The sequence below is a fragment of the Heloderma suspectum genome, chromosome 1, assembly GCF_057233095.1.
Source record: "Heloderma suspectum isolate Gila_16-S chromosome 1, 16-S_ref, whole genome shotgun sequence".
Classification (NCBI taxonomy): Eukaryota; Metazoa; Chordata; class Lepidosauria; order Squamata; family Helodermatidae; genus Heloderma; species Heloderma suspectum.
In genome coordinates, this window is record NC_139458.1 from 54,502,408 (window position 1) to 54,515,226 (window position 12,819).

Here is a 12,819-nt window from a genome sequence, read left to right on the forward strand (position 1 = left end):
GCGCAGTGCGTTCAAGCCGCTAAACATGGATTTTCGCTCGGCTCGCCTGGCTGTTTTGAACCTGCTGAAGGGTGTGCGAGCGAGGGATCTGCCCCGCCTACTTCGCTGGGTGAAAACGACCAGTAAGCAGCGCTTCTCCTCGGATTGTGCCAGCCTCTCAACTGCTTGCTTGTTCGTTCATATGCGTGTCTGTTTTAAATTCCTTGTGTATTACGTGAGGTTTATGTTTCTTATCAGTGGGACCTGCAACAAAATGTTGCAGTACGCGGCCCTCCTGTTCAGAATGCCTGCCAGCCATGCCTTTGTCAGGATGCTCCATTCCATTCCCCTCCCGCAACAGTCAGCATTTTATGCCCACTTAGCGGGCTAAGTCCTCACTGGGCTGTGTTTAGGGTTCCTGACCCCTTAGGGCTTTTTATAAATCCCTGTATTTCTGCAGACGTTTGGAGTTGCGTTAAGTCTGCTGATAATTACTACTTGTGTGTGGATGGTGCAATTTTGGCTACATACGGATCCACCCTGGAGAAGGAGTTCATGATAAGCATGGTGCCTGCCATATGATTCGAGAGGGTAGGGTTTAGAAGAACACGTAAGAGAAACTAGTCCAGCATTGATAGCAGCAAACCAAATGTATCTGAGATGCCCACAAGCAGGGAAGACGTATTGTTGCATCCAGGCCACTGGTACTTCCTAGCAACTAGTACTGCCTCTGTATCTGGAGGGTCTATATAGCCATTGTGATTGTAGCCACTGAAAAACAAACAGTACAGTGCGATACATGTCTACTCAGAAGTACGTCCCATTGAGTTCAATCAGGCTTACTCCCTGGTTAGTGGGTGTAAGATTACAGTATCATTGCAGCTTTATTCCTCGTGAGTTTTCCTAGTTCCTTGTTTAAAGCAATTTAAGCTGATGGCCATGAATCCCATGAATTGTGTGCTGTGTGAAGACATACTTTCTTCTGCCTGTCCTGAATCTCTTACTGGTCAATCTTGTTGACTGACCCTGAGTTTTAGCATTATGACATGTGAGGGGGTGAAAAACTGATGGTTAAGAGCTGTTAGACTTGCAGTTGATGAAGTAGGTTGTCACATACAAAAAAAATGACAGCCTTAAAGTAAGCCTTCAAGGTGTCACAACAGGGCTCTTTGGAGGTGTTGGCAACAGAGATGGATCTACAGCAGGGGTGCAAAACGTGCAAGCCACATGCGGCCTACCAAGCCATTTCTAACAACCTGCCAGACCCCCCTGCATCTGCAGATGCGACAGTGCTTCCAATCTCTTGTGAGCGCTAGCAAGGGTATCCCTTTCCTTATCTCCTATCTCTGATAAGAGATCAGAGGTAAGCCTTTGGGGGAACTACAGCAGGGAGGAGCCTGCAGCCTTCTCTCTTCCCCAGCAACCCTGAGCCAGCCTGGACCACTGCTTAAGTTCCTATAGACTCTATAGGAACATAGGAAGCCACCTTATACTGAACAAGACCATTAGTCCATCTAGCTTGGTATTGTTGACACTGACCGGCAGCAGCACTCCAGAGTTTCAGGCAGGATTCCTTCCTAGCTCTACCTGGAGATGCCGGGGATCAAACCTGGGACCTTCTGCATTCGAAGCATGTGCTTTGCTGACTGAGCTACAGCTCCTCCCATAGTCTATCAATGGCTATTGGCTATGATGTTCAGATGGAGCCTCCATGTTCTGAGCCAGTATACCTCTGAGTACCAGATGTTGTGGACAGATGATAGGGGAGGACTGTTACCTTCATGCCCTGGTTGTGGTCTTTCTGCAGGCATCTGGTTGATCACTGTGGAAAGGAGGGCAATGGGCTAGATGGTTTCCTGGGCTAATCCAGTACGCTCTTTTCATCTTCTAGACAGCCTTCTCCAACCTGGTGCACTCCATATGTGATGGATTATAGCTCCAATGATCATGCTAGTGGGGGATGTTGGTAGTTGCAGTCCAACAGTCTGGAGGCCGTCATGTTGAAGAATGCTGTCCTAGACTTAACTTGTAACAGTTTCTCTCTCCCACCTGGGTGCTGTACATGGAGAGGTGGCTAAGGATCTCGTGATGGAATTCTCACCACTTTCAGCAGGCTACAATTTTCAGCATTCTTCTGGGAAGCAATGATAACTTAACTAGTATAAAGCTGATACGTGTTTGTAGGTTAGACACACCCTATGGTTGTACTAACCTGTTATAAAGAAACCAGGAATGGAAGACTAGGATATCTTCCTGGGTCAGGCTTTGTTCTTGTTTGGGTTAACTCTGGGTTGTTTAACCCCTAAACAACCCAGAGTGTCTAGGTTCGGACATCACACTAACAACCTATGAACGGAGTGTTTGTAGGTTGTTAATTGAAAGAAGCAACGAGCACACCAGAGGCAGCTAGATTTCAGCAATTTGTGGGTTAATTACCCCATGACTGCTGTTATGTGAGAACTGGCTCATAGTGCATAAAAATCTTTATCCTTATTCAAACCACCAGAAATAGAGTTGAATCTCTTAATGAACTGTACTTCAGCAATTTCACATCGATGTGTCTTTGAAATTCCTTCGTTCAAGAATTGCCACTATAAGGTCATTGGCAGAGTGCCCCAGGAATGTTGAAATGTTCCCTCACTGCCAATTTGAGGTTAACACTTCACGAGTCTGTTGAAGTGGACAGTGTCCACAAAAGCTTATAGCAGAATAAATTCATTAGTGTTCAAAGTGCCACAAGACTCTTGTTTCTCACACAGGATGGTCAGCCATTAGAAGAGCGAAATAAAAATTCCTTCATCTGGCACTGGAAAGACCTCCAGTTTAGCTCTAGGCAATGATCCCTGGGGGGAAAAGTTCTAGAATTGGGTGCTTTACCTGAAGAAGGGCCTCCAACAAGGATCTTAATAGCTGGGTTGGCTCATGTGGGAGGAATTGCTTGTTGTCTTCAGTATCTGGTTATACATCTCTGAAAAGGGAACTTCCATCTTTAGTCAGAAATCTATCCTTCACAATGTCTTCTAATTCTTGGGTTTTTTAAAGTTACCTGAACTAGTAGCATGGTGCCCCACCACACTTACAATTAAAGAGCAGGGACGGGGGGTGGGGTGAGAACCAATTGCTACCTAAATCCAATCTCTCCAAAGTCTATGTGGTACTGTTCTGGATCCTCACTCTCCAAAGGTGAGGATGGGACCCTCTGGGCTGAGCCAGCAGGTAAAAGGGTCCTCATCCACCCATCACCTCTCTCTCCCACCCCTTATTCTGTTTCCTGAATCCCCCCAGCCCAGGGGGATACCTTCTGCAACAAGGGAGAATAGTAAGACATACCACACTACCCAGCTTCCATGGCCTCTACTTTCACTCAAATCCAGCAATCCCTTCCCTTTGGATGCTCTCCTTTGTATTTTACTCACCACTAGTTCACCTCCCTCCTACACATTCCTTGGGTCTCTTAAGAATACAGTGTGTGGGAGAGATTTCCTCAGAGCCCCCAATCTTCTACTCAGCTAAGGACTGCAACATTCTCATCCTTAAAGACCTGCTGTGTCAAGGCAGATGTTTGTGTCTTGCAGAATGACAAGACTGATCAAGCGAAGTAGGGGAGACACCGTGGGAGTCCAACAGAGTACCAGTAGTTAGAAGACTTGAGCCCCCATCTTCTGCCCATCTAAAGACTGCAACTTCTTCACTTTAAAGGCCTGACAAGATTTTAATGCTTGCCAGGTGACAGCAGAGCTATAAAAATATGTGAGAGACAGAGAAAGCCTAGCTCAGTAGTTGTAACCTCTCTTATTAGTAGCTGGAGGAACAGATGAGAAATGGACTGTACCACTTAAAGCAGCAGATGAGGAAATGGCATTTTGGAATGCTTCCCTATGTTAATGTTCAAGTTTCCCAAATTATAGGGCATCAGAAGAAGGGTGGGCTAGAACCTTTCTGCCTAATGTTCTAGTTTTCTACTTGTAAGATGTACTTTTACATGGGGGGGGGATTCAAAAGTGTTACCACCCACAGTAGTATGAAGTAGTGCAGTCCATTGTTTCATTTCAAACTGCTGTAATGGTTGCTTGAGGGTTGTTTCCCCCTCCAACAAGCCATGCTGCCTGGGTTCGGATGACATGACATGACTTCTTGTTTTACCAATGGGAGCAGAGACTGCAATCCTGTACATGTTTACAGGAAGCCCCATTGACCTCGGTGGTACTGACTTCCAGGTAAGTACATATAGGATTGCCGCTTCTGAGCCAGTGATGCTATAGCCCTAAATGCATGGTATTTGTTCTGATTTTCCCTGAAGAAGAACTTTGCAGTTGACATATTGGGATCCTTGTTTCAGAATAAAATATTGGAGGGCCTCCACCCTATGTGCCTGACTTTCAGTGGTGCAGTTCTTTCCTTGAGAGAAAAATAGCCTTTGGTTCGTCGTATCACTCCTCTTAGTAAAGTAAGTTTCCTGCCTGTGGATATGCTGGGCAAGTAAACAGGGGAAAGGACAGGACAGTGTTCTTGTATACAGTGAGGACCCCTGATGTATGTAGATAAATTGTTCTTTGTGGGGGAGGGGAGCCTCTCAAACTTACGGGGACCACATACTGCACATGTACAATGCCCTCATGCTGCTAGTGAATGTTGGCAGCAGAGAACATGCAGGCATGAGCCCACACCTAACTAGGGATGGTAGTTAGGCTGAAGGGAAACAAACAACCTGCTCCTTGCCTCCCTGCTGGGACCCAAATAGGAGAGAACTGGCCTCTAGGTACCAGCATGCATCCTCCAAACACAGTTTCCCCCAGTTCTCACTGATCTTTTAAGCCAGCTTTCCCCAACCTGATTCTCTCCAAATTCCTTGGACTTCAGCTTTGGACTTTTCCAATGGTCAGGAATGCTGGGAGTTGTAGTCTAAAATGTCTGAGGGAAGGCTATTTTAAGCTGTGAGAAGAACTCCCTCAATTTGTAAAGGATAGTGAAGAGAGAATTGTGTTGGCTGGGGCAAAGTGAGCGCCCTTAGTTTTCTTGGCTGGCAGTTTCGGGTGGTGGTGATGGAGGGTTTACTGCAGAGGGAGATGAGCAGGCAATGTGGACAGAGATAATTAGAGACAGGGAAGCAGGAGACAGTGGAGGGAGTGGCAAAGGACTTTTCTTCCTACATTTGAATCTAACCCCCCTGCAGCCCAGTTTCCCTACTCCAGTAGGGTATTTTAAGCTGACAGGGAGACTGCCCATGGGGAATTAGCCTGTGGGTATGTTAGATCATATTGGCAGGCTTAATTTCTCTCTGCCCTAAGGAGGCAAACCGCACACCATAAAAGTTTCTCACGGTTCTCCGCTTTCCCCAGTTCCAACCAGAGGGACAGATGAGATGATGTCTGTCCCTGGAGGGAGTTCCACTGAGCCAACTCTGAGGAAACGTGTGGCAATCTCTGCTTGAGGCTGGGCGTTTCCCAGCTCTAGCAGGGAACTTCAGTGACTGCCACCAGAGCTGACTCCATGGAGTGGGTAAACTGCGATGCTGAAATTGGTTACTAGTTCCCTGGCTGGTTCCTTATTTGTATGGAAGTTTGAAACAAGAGCACAATCAATAAACTTAATAAGGAACTATATATGACACTGCCCCTCTCTCTCTCTCTCTCTCTCTCTCTCTCTCACGCACACACGCACGCACGCACGATGTGTGTTTATTTAGACACACAGAGTTGTAGATAGCATACATAGACACGAACCCCATATATCTTGTTGACTGGCTGAGGGCTTTACCTGTGTGCTGCACTCTGCTGCCAGGGACTTTCCCTCGTACCATGACGACGGCACACATGCTCAGTCTGTGACAGTTTGGGTGATCTTGTGGAATGGGATGGTTGTTACCCCAACTGCTCCCCAGATGATTCATGGACAGATGGTTAAAGACAGATGGTAGATAACTGTGGCTACGTAAAATACCATATTTATCAGAGTGACAAACTTACAATTTACAGAGATGGACTTAGTTTTAGCCCATTCAAGGCGCCCAGTTATTGCTGTGCTTTATCTGCTGCTTTAATATTGGGCAACCTGAAGATTTTACATTCCCCCCCACCCCCTCAAGACATTCATGTGGTAAACTGGATGGGCCTGTAGGACCAGTTTTGCGGTGGAATACTGTTCGCACCTTCCTTCCTGTAAATACACACAAAAGATGATGCTTGGAACTTTTGTAGGAACTTACTGAACCAACAGAAATTTATTTAAAATAGATGCGATACATCCTGAGGCTGTGCCACACCAGCATGTTGTGTGTACAAGCATTCTGTAACTAGGTGGAAGGAAAATCAACATTATAAGGGACAAGTGGGACCTGCAACACAATGTTTGCAACGTATCATTACTCCTAACAGGATTCCACCTATTCAGAGTTCCAGCCAACCAGTCAACCACGTCTTCCTTCAGTATACTATAAGATGTAAAGGGCTGAAACTGAGCATTCCACTCCCCCATCCAGTTTCTTTTCCAATTGATACTTGGTATTCCATAGCTTCTGACCTAGCTTGGTCCTCATTGGGTTGTTAAGAGTTTTTGTGTGTCTGAAAACTTTGGTGGTTTCCCATGCATGCTCAGGCCTTCCTCTTATTTCTTTGTGGCCCCATTCTGGCTCCAGTCTTGCCATTCACCATGCGAGCTCACTATTAGAAGGAGTGTTTTTAAGTGGTAAGACTAGAAACAACAACAGGGAAAATAGTCTGGGTTGAAGAGGGCTCTGTGTAGTAGAAAATAGATCTATGGGGAATAAAATGAATACTAATAGCCTACAGGTCAAATTGGAGTCTTAATCACATTGATATTTCATATGATTGAAGGTGGCTCATTAATGTTCCTGTTGATCTATGCTTTCATTCCGTTCTTCCGTGATTTTCTCAAATACTGTTCCAACAAACTTTTCTTCATATCTTCTTTTAAACAAAATGTGTGTCAGAAATGTACAAGGCAAGCAATTTCATGTTTTTGTCAGTCTTCCAACACTTCAAAAGCATCTTTGATGTTTTAATATATCATTGACTGAAATAATAGAACTTTGGTGAAGGCAAATATTGCTGCATTGGGAAATTTCTACATGTTTAAGTTGTGCTGGGATTTGGTGTTTTTTTTAAAAAAAAACACCTTGACACATTTTGAATGGCAAACCCATTGGCATGTAAATCTGTCTCTTGCAGAAAAGATACACAACAAAAACTGAGAAATGGTTCTTCAAATAAAAATCCTGCACATCTGGAATTCTGTGCAGATCACTTTTGTATTAACTATTGCTGTTGCCCAACAGCACCATATGATGGTGTTTTTTTAATGTTATTTTTTTGTAGATGACTTTGATGAATTCACATCCAATAATGATGATGCTGTTCTCAGAAGTATTGCTGAAGATCTTCGACATTCTTTGCCTATTGAAGCAATGCTTAGCTCAGAGCACCTTGCTCATAAAAAAGTAAGTTTAGCCATTCAGACTTTTCTGTACATTCGTAAAGGTGACAGGTGGTTTTGTGATTTGGGCCACCTTAGGCTTTATTCTGATACTGACTTGCTGAATGACCTAGGGGAGTCACTGTCAGGACTTGAGTGCAGTTCAAGTCTGGAACCACTGACCTGAGAAATATCAGGCAGAAGCATAATGGGGCTGTTCAGACAGCACAACCCATTATTTAACCCACAGTGGGGTTGCGGTGTGTGCAGAATGCTTATGGACGCCATTTTGAATATGCAGCCCATGCTCAGAGGTTGTTGTGTCTTGTGAACCCAGTGAGCATGACACAACAACCCCTCATCAATAAGTTGGTGCCTGGGGGTGCTGTGGCTCATTGTGAGTAAAATAACCTCTGATGAGCTGAGGTGTGTCATCTCAGCTCGGTCAGTCTGTGTATCACCACCCAACTCTGGCCAAAGGAGAGAAATGCAATGAATAACTTTCACCAGCCAAGACAGTGTTCTTGTGCTCACGGGCCGGTGTGGAGTAGTGGTCAGAGTGTTGGACTGGGAGCCAGGAGATCCGGGTTCTAGGCCCCACTCGGCCATGGAAGCTCACTCTGTGACTTTGGGCCTGTCATAGACTCTCAGCCCAGCCTACCTCACAGGGTTGTTGTTGTGAAGATAAAACGGAGAGGAGGAGGAAAATGTAAGCTGCCTTGGGTTCCTTGCAAGAGGAAAAAAGGCAGGATATAAATGTAATATATAAATGCAATTTAAAAAAAAAAATGGGCCCATGCAGGTCATGTGATACTCCCTGGCCCCTATAAGAGCTTTCAGCTCATGCCTGATTGTTGGCCATCTAAGCAACAGAAAGACCTGCTCTTACTATCTTCCAGTTCATGTTCCTCAGCCCTTGGCTGCACAAGAGCTAAGTCTGACAGTCACTTTTGTTCGTTGTACTCTAATACTTGGGCTCTGTCAACAGACAAGATACAGAAACTGAAGTAGAGTGGTGGGAAAGCATTATGTCTCAGGACTTTGTATTCAGGACTTCCATAGCTCAGCTGTGTGTGGACAAACTTAAAATAAGGGAAATAAGTTGTCACTAATGCTTAGATGTGTGCTGGTCGTTCAGAAGGGCAAATGCTAAACCTTATAAGATGAGGGAGGTTGTGAAAGTGGCACATCATCCATGTTATATGGCATTGGCTGCAAAAGTGAGAGACACAGGAAATCTCTAGGCAATGGAATTTATTTTCAAAAGACTGCCCAAAGGTTAGTGCCTCTCTTTGATTCCCAAACATTGCTACATAATATTCCACAATAACCGAAATGCAGCATAGATAGACAATTCTAGGATGGCTTACTTTGGCATGGGAGTTTGTATCTGGGTTTGATTTGTGCTGGTATTGTATTCTTCTGATGGTACTTTGTGGAGTATGGAGTTAGTTGTGCACTTGTGCATTTTGTGGATGTCCTTTTCCCTTTTTTTTTCCGGACTCCACACCACATCAATGTTCCCTGTTGCTGCTGCTGTTTCTATTGCTTGCGTAGAAACATAGAGCGTGGATTCCTGATTCCTCATCCCGTTTATAGGGTGTGCATTTTGTGTTTCCATCAGACAGCAGCTATAAGCAATTAATAACGCTGTCAGGAGCTGCTGGGGCTGGAAACAGGAAACTGTGGCTTTAGGTTCTTAGGAAGCTGCCTTAGACTGAGTCAGACCATTGGTCCATCCAGCCCAGTATTGTCGACACTGACTGGCAGCAGCTGTCCAAGGTTTCGGGCAGGAGTTTTTCCAGCCCTACCTGGAGATGCCGGGGATTGAACCTGGGACCTTCTGCATACAAAGCATGTGCTCTACCTCTAAGCTACGGCTCTTGAAGTTTGAATAAATCATCTAATTATCTGTTTAATAGTAACAGGATGGGTAAGCATTCCATCCCCTGGGAAAACTTTCTGGCAGCTGCCTCATTTGGTGAGCCATAAGGCCCACAGGTTGGAGGCCAGTGAAGAGATGTGAGGTACTAGAGTAGCTCCACCCTTCCACCCACCCAGGCTGGCCATTGGTTTTTCATCACAAAGGGATATAAAGGCTTCCTGTTCAGGCTAGGATCAGGCTAGGATTTGGCTAGGATTTTGCCTGGGTATCAGTAGCCTTTCCTGTCTCTCATCCCTGGCATGATTCTTGGTTCCTGACTCCCATTTGATGCCTAACAATGCTGCATATATAACAATATGATAAAGAAGAATTATACAGCGTGCTGTTTCCAGCCTTAACATTTTATGGGAGTGCTTGCAAAGGTCACTCCCATGTCTAACAAGAAACATGGAAAGTGTTTTACTGCATGCCCAGTTCTGAAATGTAAACATGCAGTTTCTGCATCCTGAAGCACCGTGTTGTTGTCCCTCAAGGGCCTGAATGTGGCTTCTGCTGTAGTTTCAATTCTGGTCACTGGTTAATGTTTCTTTCACTCCTTTTGTGAGTCCCAAAAGATGGCTTGATGGCAGGAAGACCACCACCCCACCCAGCAGAGCATATTTTGTGTGAGACATATTCCCAGTCTTCTGAAACCTTTTCGATTTTATGGAAACAAGGAAGGAATGATTAAAATCCTTTAATTCTAGGCAGCTAATAGTTGCACATTGAAACACTACTTTAATACTTTGACCGAAAAATCCTGTGGTCCCTGGGGGAGCATCGCAGGGACCTTAGGATATGTCAGATCTCTCCTCCTGAGGCTGTAGAGACTGCTCTGACATTGGGAGGGGGAATCCAAGATCAGATCATTCCCCATGTCCCTTGCAGCCTCTGTGGAAAGCACTGCAGTTGCTGCTCTTCTGAGATCACAGCAGCAGTTGGAAGAGCTCAGGGGGTTTGACTGGGGGAGAGGAAAGAGGAGGAGAGGCCAGGATCTACAGGATCTAAAGCTTCTCTGTCATTCATCCTGCCCACAACAAGGTAGGTAAGCTAGGTGAGCCAAAAGGCTTGTCTAGCTAAAACTGTAAATAAAAGGAGGAACAGGAGGCATTTTCACCTCTGACCTTCTCCTACTCTGCCTGGCTCTTGCCAGCAGGACATAGGATAGACAGAGGGTTCTCAGATTATCAAGTGGCAATCCCTTAGGATTGCACTCTAAGAGAGCAATCCTAAGGACCCTAGACAGCATCTGGGGGGCCATAGGATTTTTTGTTTTCTTGGCTACAAGGTTGGAGATAGTGCTCTGACCTGGGAGCTAGGAAACCACACTCCTCTCCCACTCCCCTGCCCCGTTGTAACCAGTGCAGAGAGAACCACACTGGCTACCTCTCTGCGCTCCAAAAACGGAGCATGGAGATGGGGAAAAGGGGGCATTCCCAGGTGCGGGGAGGGGAGAGGAGGAGACTGGGGCAGCTGCAGTACGCTGTTTCCTATGGCCTGCCCCAGCCTTTTTCCCTCCCCCTCCGAGGCACTGCTCCTGAACAGGTGAAATTGCCCGTCTAGCAAAAATGCAGGGCAGCCAGAGGACAGAGCTTCTGCTTTCCTCCCGCCCTGCACTGGATACTCAGCAGCCTCTGAGTTCGGAGGCTGCCAGCTATCTAGATAGGATTGTGCCCTATATTTATTTCTTCTACTGCCATTTCATATCTCCTTTTTCTGGGCCCTAGATTACTTTTCCTTGTTCCTTGCTTACTGCAGGTTTTTACCCACTTCCCTCATATATTATTAAACTCAGTACTGTGGTTTTCAGTAGAAAATACTACTGTATTAAATATTTCCCAGTGCAAAATTGCAGTCAAGTAAATACAGAGAAAATGCCCAAAAGGAAAGGGAGGGAAAAATATTAAGTTCTAGTGAAATATGGTTCTGGGTACAGTTGCAAGGTCATACCTAGGTCAAATATGAGTAGCAACTAGTGAACAGGTTCTTAAAGAACCTTAGGGCTGTATCCAACACTGGTGCTCTGCTTACACCATTGATGTAGCTTTAGTGTAAGCAACCTTTAATGCAATGCCAATAGCATATGCTGGTGCGATCGGTTTCCCCAGAAAACCTGTCATGCCAGCATACGCTGTTGGTGTTGTGCTAGCGATCGCTTACATGAATGCTGCATCAACGGTGTAAGCAGAATGGCAACGTTGGATGCTGCCGACAATAAAAGGGGGGACATTGAAAGGAGTACCAGAAAGTGAGCTTTCCATTACAAAAGACTGAGCGTCTGCAGTTGTTTTCATTCTGTTTACATATATTTGGGAACCAAAGTAACATGAGGTGGTATTGAGAACTATTGGTGATAGCTCTTGCCTAAGTACTGGACAGCCCAAGAAGCCAACACAGGACAGTTGATCTTGAGGGCTTCGTCTTTAGAAGGGCAAAATTGCTTGCTTTTTCTGTTGTCATGCTGCTTCTAATTGGCTCCAGCAAATCTTACAAGATCTGGACATGGCATATATTTTATATATAAAATTTGCAACAACATCAAAGAATTGCCTGCTATTTTTTTCCTTTGTGGAAGTATGCTTGCAGCTTGGGTCAGGCCGCTGTAAAGTGTACCTATTTCCCCCCACCATGTTTGGGCCTTGTAGCTTGTAATTAGCTGGGATGCATAATTCGGGTACACACGGAACACAAGGCCCTCCTAGGAAACTAGCTTTGGGGAAAATGTTAAAAATGCTTGTTCAGTTTTATGTTTTTTCTTTAGCTACATGAGCAAATAAAGCCCACCGTTCATATAGATGCATTCCTTTATGACGATGACTGTATTGACTCAATGTGTGAAGAAGGGAAGATGAGCAGAAACTACTGTCTAGCGTGTGGCTCACATCAGACAGCACCATTAGGTAGGCATTCATGTGATGCACCTGCAGGCCAGATTACAGCATTACCTCATGTGTGTCTGTACAGTAGATCCAGTGGTTTGCATCTAAATCCAATATGCGGTGCTGTCAGAGTCCAGTCACATTGGGGCTGCGTTCTCCACGGGGAGCTCTGGAAGCACCTGCTCCCAAATGTGATGGGAACCATTGTACCACTGTTACAGTGAATCAGAAAATTCAGAAACTGGGGAATTCAGCACATCAAATTCACCACATCCTCCTCTTCCTCCTGCACTGTAGCAGGTCAGCAAGTATGCTGGATGTAAAGTTTATACTGAATGCTGCAAAAGTAGGGGCCATAAAGCTAAAACATGCACATTTCATAGTGTAAAATACTATGCAAATGTGCAAATTTTAATGTGGGCTCCACCCCAACTAATCCCTCTTTTGAGTTTGGTGCAAAAACTGCCAACATGAAAAAAGTTGCCTCCAATACAAGTGCAGTTTGAGGAATGGCTGGGGTGGGCTTTGAAAGCAAATCCTATAACCGCCCATTTGATGCACATATACTGCACTGGGTTGTAGCCATTCTCTTTAGTGTGTGTGTGT

General features: G+C 45.2%; 1 protein-coding gene across 2 annotated transcripts in view; it reads left to right on the plus strand.

The window, feature by feature from the left end:
* The first annotated feature begins 2 nt into the window (after positions 1–2).
* Positions 3–12,819, plus strand: part of BAZ1A (bromodomain adjacent to zinc finger domain 1A) — a 108,758-nt gene continuing 95,941 nt past the window's right edge. For both annotated transcript variants that reach the window (XM_084843825.1, XM_084843814.1), the window contains exons 1-3: positions 3–122; positions 7,314–7,435; positions 12,096–12,234. In XM_084843825.1, coding sequence (XP_084699951.1) covers positions 26–122; positions 7,314–7,435; positions 12,096–12,234 — 358 coding nt within the window. In that variant the 5' untranslated portion in view covers positions 3–25. The remainder of the gene's footprint in view (positions 123–7,313; positions 7,436–12,095; positions 12,235–12,819) is intronic.